The sequence below is a fragment of the Mustela putorius genome, unplaced genomic scaffold, assembly GCF_011764305.1.
Source record: "Mustela putorius furo isolate JIRA1106 unplaced genomic scaffold, ASM1176430v1.1 tig00003845_pilon_pilon_pilon, whole genome shotgun sequence".
Taxonomy (NCBI): Eukaryota; Metazoa; Chordata; class Mammalia; order Carnivora; family Mustelidae; genus Mustela; species Mustela putorius.
Window position 1 is genome coordinate 84,606,595 of NW_025421998.1, and position 21,574 is coordinate 84,628,168.

Sequence of the window (21,574 nt, forward strand, 5' to 3'; positions counted from 1 at the left end):
GCAGAGAGGCAGGCAGAGAGAGGAGGAAGCAGGCTCCCTGCTGAGCAGAGCCCGATGCGGGGCTCGATCCCAGGACCCTGAGATCATGACCTGAGCCCAAGGCAGAGTGTTAACCCACTGAGCCACCCAGGTGCCCCAATACTGAGCATTCTTGTGCAACATTTGTGTACAGATGTGTCTTCCAGCCTGAATGACAGACTTCAGGAGGACCAAGATGGGTAGTGATGATGTGTGTATTACACGAGGGCTTGCACGGTGCCTCCCACATGGAAGAGACCGTTTCTTGAAGTACACCAAGTCTATCACAATCTGCTTGCATTTATACTTGAAACACACACACACTAAACAAGCTTGTGGAGCTTTGCCTATTTTAAAGAAATGTGTTTTCATTGGAGGCAGGTAGAGAAGAAAAACTTGAGGGGCGTCTGAGTGGCACAGTTGGTTAAGTGTCCACCTTTGGCTCGGGTCCTGATCCCGGGATCCTGGGATCGAGCCCCGCATTAGGCTCCCTGCTCGGTGGAGAACCTGCTTCTCCCTCTCCCTCTCCCTCTGTAGCTCCCCTTGCTTGTGTTCTCTCTCTCTCAGTCTCTTTCTGACAAATAAATGAATTAGGGTTGTAATCCTTTTGAACACCTTGTGTTAATGATTCTACACCACTCCTGAAGTGGTGACCTGGAGGATATGAGCTTCTAGAGGGCAGACTCCAAACTCACTTAGTCCCCAGTGAACAAAAAGCTTCCACCTGGGGCCCAAAGTCTCATTTCTGTGAACGTCAGAGAGCTCCCCACCAGTCAACCGCTAAGGGGACCACAGAGAGTGACCATGAACACTCAGGCCAAAGGCAAAAGAGCACCCCTACAAACACAACCTGGAAACAGCTCTACTGGCCTCATAGAGTGTTGACTTAGGAGCGATAGCAACATGATGCAACCTTTTAAAAATTAGGACTGGCTCAGTCAGGTCATCGTCTGACTCTTGACTTCAGCTCAGGTCTCAATCTTGGGGTTGCAAGATCGAGCTCTGTGTAGGGCTCCGTGCTCAGAGTGCTGTTTGCTTGAGATTCTCTCCCTACTCTTCCCCTACCTCCAAAAAAATTAAAAAAAAGAAAAAAAAAAGAAATACCTCTTTGACTAGAATCATAAATAAATTAATAAATTTTTGGCTTTGCAGCCAATCTGCAAACTGAAACCTTGATTTTGCTTCGTGCTCCCCTGCAGTTTTCTCAGTGTCTGCCTTGTTGTTTGTACCAGCCCCGACGGAAGAAGGAAGGCAGTTCTCCAGCAGTAAGAATCTTAACAAATGTTTTATTAATACATACTGTCATATTCTCGGGATAGAAGAGTCCTCAAAACACTGCCGCGTACTGAAAGAGGGTAAAAGTGCTCAAGTCCTTGGTCTTCTGGCTGGTGGAATAACCCCGCACTCCTTTAACAGAAGTGGGCTTGCTGAATTCCACCTGTCCCCACCCCAGCATGGAGACAGGCGCCCCCTCAGTCAGATGTAGACAGTGACACTCACTGCCTTTTGCAAGGACAGGGGCTCCTTATGATTGAACCGGAATGGAGAAAAACTTAGCATCAGCTGGCCGAAAAGGAATTCAGACTTTATTTCTCAAAGTCACTCATTCCGCTTCTCTCCAGGAAGGGCTTGAATAGCTTCAGGATGAACATAACGATTCCCACTGCCGGAATATTCGGAATACCTTCCTTGATTTCTCCGAGAGACTCTGTAGGTAGAAAAGCTCATTATTAGAGATTAAATTCTTTTACAGAGATGAAGGGTGGGGTAACAGCTTGAAGGCTCTCACAGGGATGGGGTCTAGGATTGAGAAAAACAAGTGAATTTTATATTATTACTTTTATTTTGTATACCTAATATACACTTAAAACCAGACTAAACATCAAAACTCCTGCATTCTACAGTCAGACTACTGCTAACACACTCTGAGCCTGTCAAACACGCCCCGAGTCCTCTCTCCAAGTATCTGCATCTGTCCTAATCTCTGTGTGTGAAGCGGACACTTGGGACCCACCATTCGTGCAGCACACATGTTGCGCTGGTTTCCATTCGTGATGCTGAACTGGCCCCAGGGCCTTATTTCTTGTGAATAAGGATTCACATTCACATGATACCTCGCTGGGGTTAACAGTATAATCCAAGACCAAGGGGTAAAACAAAGTTAAATGACTCTTTCAAAGTTTAAACTATGACCCTGGACTTCTCAGCTCCATTTATAGCCGGCAGAGCTAATAATAGGAAGATTCTCACGGCCACTTGATCATGCCTATGAGGTGATCTGAGATTCTGAGAAATGGTGTTACAGGGAGACGAAGCAATGCACTAAAAGATAAAAGTTCTCAGAGAATCAGAACGCTTGGTTCCCTCTGCCTATGAGAGTCATAATGAAGAGCACAGGGTCTCAGTGAGAATATAAATGATCATCTAGCAAGATAATCCATAAAGTTACCTCCAGTTTCGGGTATTAGAAGACATTTTCACTGTCTTCTTATCCTCTTTGTGGATGAGTATTTCAGTAAAAGAAAAGTCCCGGGGCAGGAGCTGGGAAGAATCTGAGCTCTTACTAATGATGAAGGGGAATTTAGTGAATAGAGGGACAAAGTTAAAAGAAACTTTAGTTGAAAAAACAACATAAGCTTTGTTCTAACATCAAGATTCTTTAACCAACCTCATTAAGCTCTCAACTTTCCAGTCATAGCAGCTGTGGGAGGGTTAAAGACAAACCACCAAAAAGGATCTCAAAAGTTCTGGAACCCAGGGCCAATTATGAGGCCAACTTCTCCCACTATAAAAACAAAACAAAATGAAATGAAAAAAACCACCAAAACAAAAAACCCCACAAAAATCCTGTGGGATTGCTTGTTTGTAAAACAGTGACAGAGGGCAGTCAATAAGACTCTATTTCAGGAAGATCTGGGGACAGAATATATGTGCAGACATTTGTCCTCAGATAGCTTTATGTATCTTCAAAAGCTTTTAAATTGGAAAAAGGAAGATGTTTTTTCCTTCTTCATCTGCATTGTCTTACTAAGGGTACAAATGTACATTCTTGGGCTTTTAGCAATTCTACAGTTCTCTCCAGCAGAATCCCACAAACCTGGGAGTGCTTCTTGTAAACATCTACTGGCGAGTATTATTTTACTTTGTCCTTGGACGGGACGGGGGTCAGAAATTATTCTATTCATACCACGCTGTAAGGCAAATTTGGGAAGGAGCCAGCAGAGGAAAGAGAACCCAGTTCCCATGATCCCTTAATGCCCACCCTCCTATCACCGAGTGCAGCCTCGACGCAGAGTGAACCCTTGTTTTCTCAGCTGTCACGATGGATTCACATCTACCCACATTCCCTAAGCAGCAGCGATCACGACTCCAACAGCTAGCTGAGGCTCGGTGCACGAGCCCGGGGCTGTGGAACAGAGCAAAGTAACATGTCCCCTGTGCAGAACGGAACTGTAATCTGGGGGTTGGAGTACAGAGCTCCCGACAGCTAAGGTCTGTCTGGCCAGGCTCCAAACGCAAGTGACAGCAACTGGCAGAAAAAGCAGCTGGTCTGCAACATGAGGCCGGAGCAGCTGCCTGCCCACCCGGTTCTGTTCTGACACCCTTCTCTACTTTGTGTCATTTTAGTTGAGGAGACAAAGAATTTACCAGAATTTGAGGGAATGCCAAATGCTAACCAACTGCAGGAAGACTGAATCAGTTCTATGCCGAGTCTCTAGGACCCAACCTAAGTCTAACTTGACTTCTGAATGCTGAGGGCAGGCAGGGTGCTAATTATAGCACTGCCTCTTGTTCCTCATCCCATAAACAGCAAGGGCTGCACATGCACAAGCAGCGGCTTCTCTCACCGTGGAGTCTGTTTCGGCCGGCTGGCTGGACTGCTTGTGGGCCAGGAGGATGTTCAGCACGGCCTTCCAGCCTGGCTCTGAGGTGGCACTGGCGTCTACCTCTGTTCCGCCATGTTCCCTGGTTTCCTGGCCAAGTGTGACATTCACCCACGGGCACCAGTCTCTGTGCTGAGAGGTAGGGTCAAAGAAGCTTCGGGATGATGTATCCTGAGAGGGGGAAGAGAAACATTGCTGATGAAGGGCAGAAGCCATGCCAATCCAGGAGTCGTCCAGTCCAGAATCTCACAAGTGCCCCCATTTCCAATTTGATGCTCTTTAAACACTGCCTGTGTCATGCTGACTCTCTTTATAAATACTTTCATTCCCTCTGTGTTAAGCCAACAGTAAGTGGTCAGGTCTGTTCCCCTGATCTCACTGCCACCACCATGGGTCTGAAGTATTTACTACCTCTCTGGAATCCACTGCAAAGATGTGGCACCCAACCGTAGCTGTCCCACCTTGAAACTTAATTCATATTATCCCTTTAGAGTCACAGGCCCCAGGAAGGGATCTTGCCTGCTTCCCTGTGCTACACGGCGGGGGCCCGGCGTGCTACTTGGGATTTCTACACATAGGTAGACCCACCGAGCTGCTGGAAGAGCAGAGGCGAGCGCGCTTGGCCCTCCGGAGAGGGCTTGACGGCACTTCCAGGCCAGTGCTGTCTCCCGTTCCCATGCTGCGGGTCACCGGCCGGCTTCTCGTGGTGGGGCTGGCAGACTCTGGCTCAGGACGGTCGACGGGACTGGAAGAGTCCCAGCTCCGAGTTCGGGAGATGACGGGACCAGGGCTCCTTTCGGCCTGAAGAAAAGAAGAGGTAACAGTAGTACACAGATGACATAAAGGATAAGGGTCAGAAGATGACATAACGGATAATGGTCAGTTTTCCTAGAAGCAGGTGAAAGTTAATGCTTTACAGTTTAAACTCTTAAGAATTTACCTTCTGAACTGTCAATAAAACTAAACTCTCCCAAAAAATCATCAATTTTGATACAAAATCACGAATTTAGCTTCTGCACTGCGACTGGCTCAGAAAAACACGTGGTTTTCTGATCAATGTGGTCAGAAGTGAGGCCCACCCGCCTCAGGTAATCTCCAACTTCTCTGCCACAACACTTCTGGCAAGAGTGCTGCTTTTACAAAGGCCACCCGAGCAAGCCAGTTAAGTCCATACCTGCTCTGAGCCAGGGGAACACGTGGCATCCTGGCTCCGGGTCATCATCCTCCGAGGAGACTCAGGCACAAGAGGGAAGCGCTCCGGCTTCCCCTCAGGGCCTGGGAGGGGAGAGCTGGTCAGGCCCAAAGACGCATCCAGGTCCGTCATGGAGGACTCAATCTGCTGGAAGCCCCAGAGCCCCACCTTCCTCATACACTGTGAACAGCTTATCAGGGAGAGCTGCAGCGGTTCCAAAGAAGAACTAGGCAGGAACAGAAAAGAGTTTTCTCAAAGGGTAACATTTCCAAGGGACTAAGTGTACTCATTCGTGAGAACTCTATGTCTTGCCAAACAAATTTCTGGAACAGCCCAGTGGACTGGGAATCATGTCATCTCAGGCCCCCAACTCCATTGTCTCTCACAAAGTTCCCAGAGAAAGATCTAAGGGTCTTGGTGTAGGCTCTAAGGCAAGACTATCTTGAAGGTTATGTTTTATAAATCTCTCCTATTCCTTTTGAAACTTTTTCCTTTTAAATGAAAAATATTCCTTAATCTATCAAAGAAAGTATGTTTAAAGTAAGTCTAGACTGGTTCCTTTCTTTCTTTCTTTTTTTGTTGTTAAATATTTTATTTTTAAGTCATCTCTACATCCAACCTGGGGCTCAAACTCACAACCCTGAGATAAGTCAGTTAGTGCTCCACCGCCTGAGCCAGCCAGGTACCCCCTGCACCTCCCCTCCCCGGTTCCAACAGTTTTCTATACCAGAGAGAGGCTAAGCCAAATTGAGCAACTAGAATGGGAACACCAACATGGGGGCCTGAGGACTCCAGCTGGCATTTCCTTTGGTAGTTTTTATGAATTCAACAGATTTTTCTTCCTTTCTATAGACAGAAAGGAGCTTCACTGTTTCCAAGAGCACAGATTCTCAGCTGGGACAGTGAAAAAAAAAAAAAAAACAACCCAAAGTTCAGGTGTATCCAAAAATTCCCAAGTTTGAATTCTGTTAGTGATTCTTACTGTCCCCTCGCCACTTGCTCAGGTTTTGTCTGTTTTTCTGACAGGATACATCATGGAACCTCTAATACTATTAGTGACTGATGTATGCCAGTGTATGATGTTGTCAGAGCTCATGTACCCTGCAAAGTCACGGACTAACCTACACGCCCAGCCACACAGAGAGAGGACACAGGCAGTGACGTGGACTTGGATGTCTGAGCCTAATTTGCTTGCAGTTTTTTTCTCATCAGTTCGGTGGTCAAGTTCATCTTCAAGCAGGTGTAGGAGAAGACTGATCTTGTCTTCTGTCAAGCACTACAATGGAACCAAGGTAACAAACTGAAATTTCCAACCACAAAAATCACAAATGAGGATATTATCTAGATGGTATAAGGCAAAAATCATGAAGGAAATCCCAGACACAAAGACAATTCTCTTCATTACGGAAGGCTCACTTTTAGGACAGGGAAAAGGTTTTAGACAGAAGCTTTCTGAATTGCCCTGCATCTGCTGAGAAAGGTAGCAGTTGTCCTAGAACTACCAAATCTTTTCTTAGTTCTAATTTGTTTTCAATTTACCAATTGCAGATTTTCTCTGAAACCTATAAACTTCTACAGATTACTATTTATATCTTAACCTGATGCTGGATTTACTTCTTGACAGAACAAGAGAGCTTGCCAAGGTCTTTATTTTTGTTCTAAGAATAATAAAGAACTGACAAGGGGAACAGAAAAGCTGCCTTGGCTAGGGACAAGGGACATTTAAAATAGGCACAGAGTTGGGGCAACTGGGTGGCTAAGTTGGTTGAGTGCCCAACTCTTGGTTTTGGCTTGGGGCATGATCTTGGGGTCTTGAGTTCGAGCCTGGTGCTCAGCAAGGAGTCTGCTTGGGACTCTCTCTTCCCCCTGCCCGTCCCCCCATGCTCTCTGTCTAAAATAAAGAAATAAATCTTAAATAAATAAATAACAGAAGTTAAACTTTGGTTAAAATCCAAACAGCCTCTCAACTTGAAGAAGCAAAATAATAGCTTCTATTTCCTATAGTAAAGCTCGTCTTTGGCGTGTCTACAGGGTGAGGAAACGGGACACTAGATATTCAGTTTCAAAGTACACATGGGCCAGAGCATTTCTAATTTCTATTCACAGGGGAGAAGGGAGTTTGTAACTTCTCCTGTAGTATTTTCTTTGGGAAATGATATGCAATAAACCATACGAGGTCACATTTCAGTATCTTCTGCTAAATAGTTTAAGTAGCAAATCAGGATAAAATTGAATGTAATGCCATTTAAAGAAGCCTATCTAGAAGTTTCAATGGATCTCATTTACTTAATCTCTCCATAGTTGCCCTTCTGGTGGAGATTGGAAAAGGTCAGTTGAGGGACAAACAACTAGTTCTCTTCATAGCAATCTAAATCCTCTGTCATGTAAAGAAATCCTTCATGTGCAACTGGCAGTGACAACTGAAGGCCACTGTAGGCTAGCCAAGAAAAACTCACCATAGTTTTCAAGTCCTCTGGCCTCAAGGAAGGAAGCTGGAGGTCCAAGTGACAAAGGCTTTGAAAACGATCTAGAAATTCACTAACAAGAACAGCAGGTTCATCCAATGGCAACATCCCAAATCGATCTGTAGACAAAGTACACTGGAAGATCATTTGGTGTAAATAGTAAAAAATAAAAGATATATATAAAACAATATGGGACAGGTACCGATAAAATTGATAAAGTATTTGAAGGCGAGTAAGGTTTCTCAGAAGCAGTCAGGCTAAGCTGAATTTGAACACCAACAACAGTGTGTAAAAGCTAAGGCTCAAAGGAAGGGCCCAGGTGGGGAATTCTACACAGCTTCACGGGGCTGGGACAAAATGTGCCTATAGAAAGGAGCAGAAGATGGGGTTAAAGTGTAAAGAGTAACTAGACCACAACTTTATTAACATATATGATGAGAAATTACTGAAAGTTTTTTAAAAATTTCACATAATTTTTAAAAATATTCTATTTGCTTATTTATTTAATATTTTCTATATTTGTCAGCAAGAGCTTGACTGTGCACAAGTAGGAGGAGTAGCAGGTAGAGGGAGAAGCAGGCTCCCCCCTGAGCAAGAAGGCCGATGCAGGACTTGATTCCAGGTCACTGGGATCATCACCCCTGAAAGAGTGATATTATAGATAATATGCATTAGTTTAGAGTAGAGCTTGTAAGGCATCAGTTGGGATGCAAAAAAATAAGCTTAGCAGACATTAAAGTGATTTAAGGTAATAATCCCTGTTAGACACCAGCGGCAGAAGGATGGAGAGAAGGAACATCAATGTTACAAAGCTCTTAATGACCGGGCAGGTGGGGGATGGGTACCTGGATGATGGGCAGTAAGGGGGCACATGATGAATGAGCACTGGGTGTTAAACGCAACTGATAAATCACTGACCTCTCTCTCTGAAACTAATGATTCACTGTTTGTTAATTAATTGAATTTAAATTTTTAAAAAGTACCCAGTGCAATAGTATTATTATCATACAAATTCTACAGATGAGGAATCCAAGGAATATGAAAGTAACATACCCAGGTCTCATTACCAGTGAGTGACCAAAAGCTCCTGCTTTTACAGAGTTTCTATTACAGCACTTGCCAGTTCTTTCTAGTTTTCAACAGTACTAGGGAATTCCTAGTTTCTTTTATTGTTTTTTTTTAAGATTTTATTTTTATTTGACAGAGAGGTCACAAGTAGGTAGAGAGGCAGGCAGGGAAGCAGGCTCCATGCTGAGCAGAGAGCCTGACTCGGGGCTCGATCCCAGGACCCTGGGATCATGACCTGAGCCAAAGGCAGAAGCTTTAACCCACTGAGCCACCCAGGCACCCCAAATTCCTAGTTTCTTATAGCTCCTTTACTTTTGTTTTGTTGTTACCCTTTTGTTACTGAATATCTCATATACATAGACTTTTTTCCCCAACAATATCTAAGCTCCTAAAACAGGGATCAAGCTGTCTAGACCCTTGTGTCCAGCAAAAACCTAATATTGTATTTTAGGCAATAGCTTTAAAACTATAGCTATGACCCCTTCTTAGGTTCTGAAATCAGTTTATCATTTACCTAATTTATAAACCAGTTATTTTAACGAAACAGAATGCAAGAACATTAAACTGTGGCATGTCCATACAACGTAATGTTATCCAGCAATGAAAAAAAGTGAATTCTAGAAGACACTGAGGAACCTTAAATATATAGTGCTATGTAGAGAGAAGCAGAGTCTGAAAAGCTGCATGCTGTGGAATTCCAACTATATGACATTCTGGAAACCGTAAAATTATGAAGACAGTAAAATGATCTGTGGTTGCTAGGGATTCAGGAGGAGGGGAGGAGAGAGTGATGAACAGGTAGAGCACAGGGGATTTTCAGGGCAGTGAGGCAGTTCTATACGATAATGTCATGGTGGATACGGGTCATTTTATATATATATATAGTCAAAATTCACTGAATGTACAACAGAGTGAATCCTAATATCTACCACTGACTTTAGTTAATAAATATATTTGTTCAGGGCGGCTGGGTGACTCAGTGGGTTAAGTCTCTGCCTTTGGCCCAGGTCATGATCTCAGGGTCCTGGGATTGAGCCCCACATCGGGCTCTCTGCTGGGCAGGGAGCCGGCTTCTCCCTCTCTCTGCCTGCCTCTCTGCCTACTTGTGATCTCTCTCTCTCTCAAATAAATAAATAAAAATTTTTTCAAAAAGTAATTAAAAAAAAATAAAGATATTTATTCATTAATTAAAAAAAAGTTAGAATCTGCTAAAAAAACTTTTAATGATCAATGAAACCTCATACTATAAGAAAAATAGGGTACAGTAATATACAGCATTAAATTGGGAAGATGAATACAAACTCATGATATTAAATAGAAATCTAGCGGTGACAGTTTCACGAGCATACAAATATGTTAGAACTTACCAAACTGTACCTCTAAATATGTGCAGTTTATTTTATGTCAATTATCCCTCAACTGTAAGTATGCGTTAAAAAAAAAAAAAGAGAGAAAGGAAAAAATCTCTTCTACTTTTGTTCTTAAGAGGTACAAAAGCAGTAAAAATAGCACTTTTATTCACCATTTATTATATCATTAGCAACCAGATTTTGGTCTCTAATGTTATTAAATATTCTGAAACTATTTTTTTAAAAGATTTTATTTATTTATATGGCAGAAAGAGATATAGCGAGATAGAGAACATAAGCAGGGGGAGTGGGAGACGGAGAAGCAGGCTTCCTGCAGAGCAGGGAGCCCAATTTGGGGCTCAATCCCAGGGCCCTGGGATCATAATCTGAGCCGCAGGCAGACGCTTAATGACTGAGCCACCCAGGTGCCCCAAATATTCTCAAATTATTAAAAGCTGTTGCAAGTAACCAAATATGTCAAGACACTTGCCATCGATTTAAAAAGATGTATCATTTTACTAGGAAAGTCCAATTATAAAAAAAACTACAACCAACAAAAAAGATATGGATTTTAAAAAATCAAGTTGAAGGGGCACCAAGGTGGCTTAGTGCGTTGAGTGTCCAACTGTTGTTGTTGTTCTTTTTTTTTAGATATTATTTATTTGACAGAGAGAGACACAGTGAGAGATGGAACACAAGCAGGGGTGGAGCGGGAGGAGGAGAAGCTGGCTTCTAGCCAGGTGAGGAACCTGATGCGGGGCTCAATCCCAGGACCCTGGGATCATGACCTACTAATGACTGAACCACTCAGGCACCCCGAGTGTCCAGCTCTTGGTTTCGGCTCAGGTCATGATCTCAGGGTTGTGAGACCAAGCCCCAGGTTGGGCTCCCTGCTCCACGGGAGAGTCTGCTTGAGATTCTTTCCCCCTTCTCCTCCCTCTCCCTCTGCTCCTCCCCCTGCTCTCTGTCTTCTCTCGCTCTCTCTCTCAAAATAAATAAAAAAATAAACTAACTAACTAAAATCTTTAAAAAAAATAATAAAAATTTAAAAATAAAACAAAAAATCAAGTGAAGTTTAACAATAAGAAGGAAACATGTTCTGATGACCAGTGGCTCTGATTTGACAAAACTTTGGAGAAAAAACCAGGTACCAACATCTTTCTGGTCACTTTCCAATTTACGGTTTGGTCTGATGCCTACAATCCTAAGAAAATATTAGTAAAAACTGATGAAGGCAAAAGAGCAATGAAGATTTTAAACCCACCATGAAAATGTTTTAACATAAGTTAAATTTATGTTTAACAGAAGTTAAAATTATGTTTTATAATTAACATATGTGAGTATTCAGTACTTCAGTGTTTGATGTGTTCAAAATAATCAGTCCAGTAAATTAGTAATTATAAATTAAAATGTTTAAAGGGATTTAATTTAGGTTGGTAAATGTTAGAAAAAATTACTTCAAAATTATATTTATTACATATGCTTAATAAATGCAAGCATTAAAGTAAAAATAGTTTAGGTCTTCCTCTCTTCACACTAAAGTCTCTGGAAAGAAAAAAACCAAGGGTGGTATAATTGAAAGGTCACATTTGAGATCTATTTAGGAGGTGGAATGCACAGGAGTGGGTGGTAATGATAGATAGAGAAGGGCATCTAAGGGGATGTCCAGGTTTCTAGCTAGGATAACTTGGGGGAGCGGGGTCAGTACCATTTAAGATGGAGAAAATCTATGAGAAGTAAGGTTTGGGTCTAAAATGAAGACTTCACTTTTGTATATATTGAGTTCCAGGTGCCTACAACAAGTCATTACATGAAAATGTTTAGAAGATAGTTGAAAATGAGTCAAGCTCAAAAGAAAAGTCAGGGGGCATCTGGGTGGCTCCGTGGGTTAAAGCCTCTGCCTTCAGCTTAGGTCATGATACCAGGGTCCTGGGATCGAGCCCGAGTGGGGCTCTCTGCTCTGTGGGGAGCCTGCTTCCTCCCCTCTCTCTGCCTGCCTCTCTGCCTACTTGTGATCTCTGTCAAATTAAAAAAAAAAAAGTCAGGATAGGAGTTAGAGATTGGCAAGGAGGTGGACCAAGAAATCATAGTGGATAGTAATAAGAGTTGGGAACCACCAACAGAGTCCTGGGCAGATCCTAAAAACCTGGACTGGGTATACTGGGAGGATTTACATCCTCATGGGACTGAGGTCAGTCCTACTACACAGTGAAATAGCTAGGCCAACAGCAGAATCTCCTTGTTACACATCATCTTCACTTTAAGAACATTATTCCTTAATAGTCCCTTTTTATCTTCCCTTCATTATCAGTAAATGGCACTCTATAGATACTTTGAATCTCTCTCTTTTTTATTTTTTTAAAAGATTTTATTTATTTATTTGACAGAGAGAGAGAGAGGGAACACAAGCAGAGGGAGTGGGGAGGTTCATTCTAAAGCAGCTTAGTTCTAAAAAGGAAAAAAAAAAAAAGGAACGACTGAAGTTAATAATTAGAGTGAAGACAATCACAAAGTCACCCGATTGAAGGGCGTGTGCCTTTCAAGGCCCTTCTACAGGCAGTCTTTAGCTTCAGTGCTGTTGTCACAATGTGTCATTTCACTGTGATAAACTATGTTTGTAATCACTCTCATCTGGCTTCCTGTAGGTCTGCTTTAGCTACGGAACCCCCTTTAACTGCCACCATTAGTGCACCAAAGGAAGCCTGGGGAGAACGTGATTGCTTGCTATGGTGGGAAAAGCAGACAGTTTGAAATCAGATAAAACCATAGTTTTGCCTCCTCACCAGTTGATTCTGTTTCTTCACCCCCAAAACTGGGTTAAGAATCTAGCTCCCAGGGCCCCTGTGAGAATTATGTAGGATAATGTCTACATGGCTGAGCTATAGGCATGCTGATTGCCTATAATAAAGCTTAGTAATAACAAGTGGATGGATGTTAAGTTCTTGAAAAGCACAAATAGAAAGGAAGAAAAGAAACCTCAAAGACTAGATTTTCACAAAGATACAGGCAATACTAGAAATGCAATAAGCAAGAAGACATGGTAAATGGGAGATCCTGGAAATGAGTACCTGGGGAGGGGCTGTCTGGCCAGAAACAGAACTTCTCATGGGCGGTGCACAAGGCTTTCTTCAGCTCAGCACATCGGTCCTTATCTGAAACCCACAAAGGGAGTACTGAATTAGAAAACGTTATATAGATTCAAAATCAAATGGCCAAGAACTTTTAAGAATATAGACAGAATTAAAAACAAAAATGACTAAGATAATGTTAAAATATATGAAAATATTAGCACTATATAATCTTAATATTTTTCACAGAACAAGTTCTAGAGCAAGATCCTAAGATCAAGAACAAAGGAGACAGCATGTACCTTATAAGGCAGGGTATTTCCAAGCACCAGGCTTCATCAAAGTGCCTTGTCTCTTTGTCTGAGTATATATTTTGGAACCATAAAGTAAACATACCCTGCTGTTAGTTCCTCAGAATGCATAAAGTCAGGTACACTCTAAAGTAGCTTCGTTTTTAAAAAAAAAAAAAAAATTAGTAACCGAAGCTAATAATTAAGATGAAGACAATCACAAATTCACCTTGATCTATGAGACAGTACACATTCTTCAATCCAACACAGGTGACTCTTTTTTTGTTTTTGTTTTTGGTGACTGGTCTTTCAGGAAAAATTCGTCTAGTATCTGTGAACATGGAGGAAAGTATAATTTGTGCTTTATACTCACATCGGTCAAAATCAAAAGCTGGTTGTAAAGTGGCACAGAGAAAAGCCTGGCAGCTGGAGCACTTCAGCATGTCACACTCCACGGTGACCCAGCCGTATTTCGCACAGACGAGTGGAGACAGCTCAGAGGGCTTACCTGCCCATTTCAGAGAGTATTCATGTTAAGAAAAACATGCTGCAGGTATATTAAAATGAGTAAGTCAGAAATTAAAACTTTAACTCATTCTTTTGTATATATGGGGATAAACAGATTAAGAGGAAAAGCACTAAGAAAAGTGTGAAAAAACTACTTTTAAAGCACACATACTTCACAGAATAATGAAAGTTGTTTGAAAAATGACCAGAGGGGAACAATTATGAATTTTTTCTCTACAAAGCCCTGTGTATTTTATATGTTCAAAATGTAAGAATTTGAAAATGTTTCAATTTCAGCAAAAGAGGGCTGGAAAACAGAAAGAAGGCTAGAAAACAGAATTTAGATATGAACGTTAAAGGGCTCCAAGCTGGGAATCTTCTTAAAGAAATAGTAAGTAAATAAATAAATTTAAAAAATTAAAATATATTGGGGTGCCTGGGTGGCTCAGTGGGTTAAGCCGCTGCCTTCGGCTCAGGTCATGATCTCAGGGTCCTGGGATCGAGCCCCACATCGGGCTCTTTGCTCTGCGGGGAGCCTGCTTCCTCCTCTCGGCCTGCCTGCCTCTCTGCCTACTTGTGATCTCTGTCTGTCAAATAAATAAATAAAATCTTTAAAAAAAAAAAAAATTAAAATATAATAAAAGTAACAGAATTACTTAACCAGCTGTGTTACATAAATGACTGTCACATCTAAAGTGGTGATCAATTTATATCTGCTGAAAACGAAAAAGACCCAAAGAAAATGGTTCTAAGTACCAAACAAAAATCAGGAATTATGGGTGCCTGAGTGGCTCAGTCAGTTAAGTGTCTGCCTTTGGCTCAGGTCATGATCTCAGGGTCCTGGGATTGAACCCCATGTCGGGCCCCCTGGAGCCTGCTTCTCTCTCTCCCTCTGCCCCTACCCCTGCTTGTGCTTGTTTTCTCTCTCTGTCAAATAAATAAATAAAATCTTTTAAAAAATGATGATTTAAAAAATCAGGAATTATTCCAAGGAGCAGCAGTAGAAGGATGTTTAAAATACCGTCCTCTTCCTGAGCAATTTATTCATAAAGCCATCAAGTGGTGAGCAAGAAGGACAGCCAGGGGGGTGAGGGGAGGCAGCTCAGGGCCAGGTGTCAGTTCCCAAGGTGGGTAAAAGGGGCTGCTCACCTTGAGGTGTTGAAGCCAAGTAGGGTGGAAAGACCATCCCCATGGGGCTCCCACTTAGCAAATCAGGGATCACTGGAGTATCAAAACATATCATGAGAATAATGGATTATAATCCACTAAATAAAAAAAGCTGCCCAGGCTGCTATGAATATTACTACTTAACAAAGTTTGATGAGGAAAGAGATATTTGTGTAGTTTCTTTTTTTTTTTTAAGATTTTATTTATTTGTCAGAGAGAGAGCGAGCGAGAGCGAGCACAGGCAGACAAAGTGGAAGGCAGAGTCAGAGGGAGAAGCAGGTTCCCTGCGGAGCAAGGAGCCCGATGTGGGACTCGATCCCAGGACGCCGGGATCATGACCTGAGCCGAAGGCAGCTGCTTAACCAACTGAGCCACCCAGGCGTCCCTATTTGTGTAGTTTCAAAGCACCTCTGCCCAAAGCACTTTTTAATTACAAAGAAAGAAGAGAGTTACTTTACAGTGGAAAAGATGAGAGACAGTCCCTGAATCAAGTGCTCAAAGGAATCACTGCCAGGAAAGGGAAAAGTCACGTGACGAGATGCAATGAGGACACAGCGCCATTCTGGGAGGCTCCTACACTACCTGAATCTAACTGGAAGCAAAGAGCAGACGGATGGGAGCGACACTCAACAAAACAAAGGGACTGTCATCTACAAAAAGCATCACAATCATGAAACTCAAGGAAAAACGGGAATCTCAACTGGTTCCTTTTGTTATAAAGAATGTTATTAAGACAACTGCTGAAATGACTAGAGGCTGAGGGTTAGATGGTAGTAATTTATTAAGTGAAACTTCCTGATTTTGATGGCTGTGTTGCAGTTCTGTAGGAAAAAGTCCTTGTTTGTAGGAAAACATTTGCGGGTAGTGAGGGATCACTCTGGCAACTTACCAGTAGTAGTTCAGAAAGGAAGTTTTCTGTAACCTGTGCAACAAAGTCTGCAAGTCAGTAATCATTTCGTATTTTTGAAAAAAATCACTCTAGTGAATAAAGGGCAAAAGTGATGGGATGTCACCTCTGAGATCAGGTCACAACGAGTCTAGCTTCTTTCATGCTTTCCCTTGCTGGCTCTGATGGAAGCCAGCGGCCAAGTTGTGAAATGTCTGTGTGGAGAGACCCATTTTGCAAGGAACGTAGGGAGGTCTCTAGCCAACAGCCACTATAGACCTGAAGCCCTCAGTCCAACAGCCACGTGAGTGAGCCTGGAAGTGCATTTTTTCCTAGTGGAGCTCGAAGATGAGTACAGGTCAACTGTCATCTCGACTGCAGCCTGTGAGAGACCCTAAACTAGAGGATCCAACCAACATTCCTGACCCACAGAAATTGTGATATAAGTGGTTGGTTGTTTTAAACCACTAAGTTGTAGTGTAATTTCGTTATGTAATAATAGATAATATATAGAGGAAAATACGAAAAGAGACAGGAAGTGTAGTAAGCAGTCTCAAAAAACATTAGGTTTTGGGGCACCTGGGTGGCTCAGTGGGTTAAAGCCTCTGCCTTCGGCTTGGGTCATGATCTCACGGTCCTGGGATCGAGCCCCATATTGGACTCTCTGCTTGGTGGGGAGCCTGCTTACCCCACACCACCCCGCCTGCCTCTCTGCCTACTTGTGATCTCTGTCTGTAAATAAATAAATAAAATCTTAAAACAAACAAACATTAGGTTTAGGTACCAATAGCCTTACGCTGTAACCCTGGCTCTGCCATTTGCCAGCAGCTTGACCAGAGGCAAGTAACATAACCTACCCGAAACTGTTTCCTCTTCTGTGAATAAGTATAAAAATAATAATACCGGGGCTCCTGGGTGGCTCAGGGGGTTAAAGCCTCTGCCTTCGGCTCAGGTCATGATCCCAGATTCCTGGGATCGAGCCCCGCATCGGGCTCTCTGCTGAGCAGAGAGCCTGCTTCCTCCTCTCTCTCTGCCTGCCTCTCTGCCTACTTGTGATCTCTGTCTCTCAAATAAATAAATAAAATCTTAAAAAAAAAATAATAATAATACCTATTTTCACAAGCTTAAGGGGACGATCAAATGTGATAATATATGTGAAAACATGTTACATTAAAGTGTTATTATTATTTCTTCTGCTCTCAAGTTCTTAGTGTTTTCTTCTGTGAACAGGTCAGGTCATCTCAACACTTGATTGTTGTCAAAAGACCCAGAAGCGATGTCAGGTCATCTCAAATATTCCTTTGAGGAATAACATTTTATGATGCTACCTTTCCTATAAAATTTCCTATCAAGTTATCTTTTTTCAAAATTTTAGCTAGGCTCCATGCCCAAATGGGACTTGAACTCACAACTCTGACATCGAGAATTGTACACTCTACCCACTGGGCCAGCCAGTTGCCCCCTACCAAGTTTAAATTTGAATTTAAAACATCAGAGTAAGGGGAGGAGTAACGTTCCAGGAGCAGGGAGAAAGTGCAGCTCACATGACCTAAGAAAAAAGGATATAGAAAATGTTTCCACTCTGCTGAAGAAGGCTTCTTTGCTTGTAGATTCCAATGGAGGCTGTTCTGCTTGGGGCGATCCATTAACTGACTGGAATGTGGCAGATGGGTCCTTCCTAAAATAAAGTGGCAGAACTCTTGGTAATCCTTCCAGAGCATCACTTTGCCCAAACGTTTTGTACTTCACTTTGAGGCACATCATAGCATCAATCATGCCACACTAGATTTTAACCTTTCTAAAAATCATTTCAGTTATGTCATTCCTCTGCTTAAAATTATCAATGGCTTCACAATACTGACTAAATAGAATCCACATTGTTCAGTCTGGCATTCAAATCTCTTTACAGTTTGGCCATACCTACTAATCTATACCAGCAAACTGGTCTAGCTCACTCACTGGTCTCCAATAGTATTTCACACAATTTCAGTAAACACAAAATTGGACGCAAGGCGTCTATACATTATACAATTTGAACCACCTTAGAAATTTAAGTCTTTTAACACAGGAAGAATAATTTTGATATTTCTACCTGGGTCGACTCTTCGTACTCACTCTTCCAAAAAAGAACTAATCTGGGGGCGCCTGGGTGGCTCAGTGGGTTAAGCCGCTGCCTTCGGCTCAGGTCATGATCTCAGGGTCTTGGGATCGAGTCCCGCATCGGGCTCTCTGCTCGGCAGGGAGCCTGCTTCCCTCCCTCTCTCTCTCTGCCTGCCTCTCCATCTACTTGTGATTTCTCTCTGTCAAATAAATAAATAAAATCTTTAAAAAAAAAAAAAAAAAGAACTAATCTGAAAACTCAAATCGAAGTAAAGATGTTTAGCAGTGTCTGGCTGGCTCAGTTGGTTAAATGTCATGGGATCCAGCCCCGGATCGGGCTCTCTGCTCTGAGGGCAACCCGCTTTTCCCTCTCCCTGCCACGCCCCAACTTGTGCTCTCTCTGTCCTATAACTAAATAAAATCTTAAAAAAAAAAAAGAGTAAAGATCATCAGGCAATTTTATGAAAAATATTCAAGGAGAAAAACCCCAACAAAACAATTATCTTATTTTCAGCGAAAGGTATTTCAACAGCATGTGGGAGGCAGAGGGAGGAACTACTGAGGACAAGTTATTTTAATAAAAAAAGGGTTACACCAACTACTATAACTCAAAAGAAATAAACTCAGACTTTCACGGAGAGTCAGAGAGCCTCAGGGAGGTGTGGTTCTTTAAAGAAATTGAGAGGATCCATAAACTTGGATGAGAAAAAAGTGACATTTATGTTACTAACCTCTAAACTGAAATTTAGCATTTCCTAAAAAGTAATAAAGTAATAAAAACCCACAAAATATAGTACCATCAGCAGTAACTGTGAGTATGTAACCAATGGAAATCAGATATTTTGTCACCACATTAAGGTTGCACGTTGGAAATGTCATTTATGCTTATGAGTACTTCAAAATTATGGTAGTTCGCAGACATTCCTAGATGATAACTCTTTAATAATGAACCATGTTACTGCATCACTTTTTATTATTTTGTTTTATTTTTTAAAAAGACTTTATTTATTTGAGAGAGAGCACGCACAAGCTGGGGGGAGGGGCAGAGGGACAAGGAGAAGCAGCTTCCCTGCCCAGCAACGAGCCCTAAGAGGGGCTTGATCCCAGGACCCGACCCTGGGACTACCACCCCAGGAGAAGGCAGGCGCTTAACTGACTGAGGCACCCAGGCACCCCACTGCATCACTTTTTAAATTCTACTATCTTGATAACTGCATTACAACGTAACTGTTTTTTTAATAATCCCATGTAAATTAATTCATACACTTAAAAATATTCTGAGAAAGGATTCATAAGCTTTATCAGGCTGCCAAAGGTATCTAAGGCTCAAGAAAAGCTGAAGAAACCCAACTGAGACGTCAGGTGCATGTTCAGTTAGCGGTCCTCTTTTTTATTTCCTTCCCTCCAAAACCTGTCTGGGGGCAAAATTCCGCGCGTGGTGCGGAAGGCAGTACATCCCGAGAAGATTAAAGCCGAGTAAATGTAGGAAACCCATTCTCCTTCACAGTCCGGGACGTAGCCATCCCCGCCAACCGAGTAGCACCCAGAGGATCCCCCGCCAGGCCTGCGTTCCCCAAACCCTGTCCAACCCGCCGGCGCCGGAGCCACGATGGACCCGCGAACTCACGCTTCCGCGCCCCCCTCTTCCGGGGCAATCCCCTCATCTATCAGCTGCCGGACTTTTTGGGGCGTCCCTTCTGGGGAGCGAACAACTGCACCCCAATTCTTTTCAACCCCCGCGGCAAAAGCTTGCCCCTCACTGGGCGTCGCCATCTTGGTCCGTTGCCGACTTGCTTCCCCGCGGGTTTGAAGGCTCAGGAACTTCCGTTCTGCGTGGTTAAGATCCTCCTCCCGAGGCGCGGTCCCGCGCGTTTGCCCACGCGACTCGGAGACTCTGACCGCGGGGCCTACTCCTTGGTGGCCATCTTAGAACTAGGTAAACCCTCTTTTTAGAATGAGGTAAACCACCACGGGAGCCCCTGGTGTTTAAACCCACATGAATCGTTTTCTTTATGCACGAGCGGATTGGGGCTGATAAGGGGTTTTTAGAGCGTCGTTTCTCCAAGACGACAGGGAGGAGGGGCCAAATTTAGTCTTAAAGTAATTAACTGACATGGCCCTCCTACCTTATATCCTTTTACAAGTGAGGAAATGGCCCCTGTCACTTGAGAGTAATTTAGAAGCTTTCTTAGAAACCGTGGTGGGTTTAGAAGTCTGTGGCATTTGCAGTTATTGAACACCCTCCCTCCTTTGTCCAACAAGTATTTATGGAGCGTGCCCTGCTGACGTTGTCCTAAGCGTTGGCAGTGACAGCAGTGAACAAAGGAGACGGGTCTGAACGGAGTGAGATCTCAAACACACACGTGTTCCTATAGTTTTGAGATTATGATTAGAAGGGCTCTGAAGGAGTGCCAAGTGTGTGCAAGGAGGACCTCATTTCGTCTGCAGATTGTCCCGGGACGGTCAGGCGGTGGAGTTAACATGGATGAGATTGTGGGAAAGAGATTATTAGATTGGAAGGAGTTGGTCTCATCTAATCAATTGGAAAAGAAGACTGTTGTGACTGAACCACAGACCCAGATGAAAGTGGGACCACCTCCAACCCCTCCAGCTCACTCCCTGAGGGCTTCTAACTGCAATAATGTGCCCACCCCTAGGACCTTCAGTCTCCTGATCCAGCCACCTTTCCAGGATTCCTAACTCCAGAGCCTCCCTTGTTCCTTCTCTCCTTAGCCAGCTTAAGTTCATTGCCAATCATTATCATCATTTCTTTGCAAAATTTGAACATGGACTGAGAATTAGTTAAGATTGAAGTATTATTGTTAGTTTGGCATAGGTGATAAAGGCATTTTGATTATGGTTTTTAAAAGTCCTCACTTCAGGGACGCCTGGGTGGCTCAGTTGGTTAAGCAGCTGCCTTCCATTCAGGTCGCGGTCCCAGTGTCATGGGATTGAGTCCCGCATTGGGCTCCTTACTCCGTGGGGAGCCTGCTTCTCCCTCTGCCTTTGCCTGCCACTCTGCCTCTCTGTGCACGCCCTCTCTCTCTCTCTCTCTCTCTCCCTCCCTCTAACAAATAAATAAAATCTTGAAAAAAAAAAAAAAGTCCTCACTTTAAAAAAAAAAAGGACTTATGAGAGATATGTCTCAAAGTATTTATGGGTGAATTGGTAGGATGTCTGGGATTTGCTTTCAAACTCTTGAAGAGAAGGGTGCCTGGCTGGGTCAGTTGATGGAACATATGACTCTGGATCTCGAGGTTGTGTGTTTGAGCCTCATGTTGGCTGTAGAAATTTCTTAAAAATAAAATCTTTTTAAAAAGTTCTTTTTTTTGTTGTTTGTTTAAATTATTTATTTATTTGACAGGATCACTAGTAGGCAGAGGGCGGGCAGAGAGTGGGGGCGGGGAGCAGGCTCCCTGCTAAGCAGGGAGACCGATGTGGGGCTCAAACCCAGGACCCTGAGATCATGACCTGAGCTGAAGGCAGAGGCTTAACCCTCTGAGCCACCCTTTAAAAAAAGTTCTTGAGGGGCGCCTGGGTGGCTCCGTGGGTTAAGGCCACTGCCTTCGGCTTAGGTCAT

The 21,574-nt window shown here is 43.0% G+C and overlaps 1 protein-coding gene across 4 annotated transcripts; it reads right to left on the bottom strand.

The window, feature by feature from the left end:
* Positions 1-1,284: 1,284 nt before the first annotated feature.
* ZC3HC1 (zinc finger C3HC-type containing 1) lies at positions 1,285-19,813 on the bottom strand. Of its 4 annotated transcripts, none has more exons than XR_006601405.1 (11): positions 19,622-19,812; positions 17,461-17,572; positions 13,708-13,858; positions 13,045-13,128; positions 7,551-7,678; positions 6,216-6,370; positions 5,077-5,320; positions 4,491-4,703; positions 3,867-4,073; positions 2,468-2,581; positions 1,285-1,726 (listed from the first exon to the last, which is right to left on the bottom strand). XR_006601405.1 is itself a non-coding variant. In XM_004741762.3 (11 exons), exons 1-11 carry the CDS (start codon positions 19,765-19,767, stop codon positions 1,658-1,660), a joined length of 1,476 nt encoding a protein of 491 aa, XP_004741819.1. In that variant the 5' UTR covers positions 19,768-19,813; the 3' UTR covers positions 1,285-1,657. The 4 variants fall into 4 exon arrangements, 3 of the variants coding, with proteins under 3 accessions (XP_004741819.1, XP_004741818.1, XP_004741820.1); XM_004741762.3 differs by lacking the exon at positions 2,468-2,581 and adding an exon at positions 13,564-13,665 and having other exon boundaries at positions 13,843-13,858; positions 19,622-19,813; XM_004741761.3 differs by lacking the exon at positions 2,468-2,581.
* Positions 19,814-21,574: the final 1,761 nt, after the last annotated feature.

Bases quoted from the DNA above. Each gene is read 5' to 3' on its own strand.
- ZC3HC1 (XM_004741761.3), bottom strand. From the start codon at position 19,767: ATGGCGACGCCCAGTGAGGGGCAAGCTTTTGCCGCGGGGGTTGAAAAG. The intron at 5,321-6,215 runs GTTAGTCCGTGA...GTTCCTGCCTAG, and splicing joins CTGTGTGGCTGGGCGTGTAG to TTCTTCTTTGGAACCGCTGC. The intron at 4,074-4,490 runs GTGGGTCTACCT...TCCCCCTCTCAG, and splicing joins TCTGCTCTTCCAGCAGCTCG to GATACATCATCCCGAAGCTT.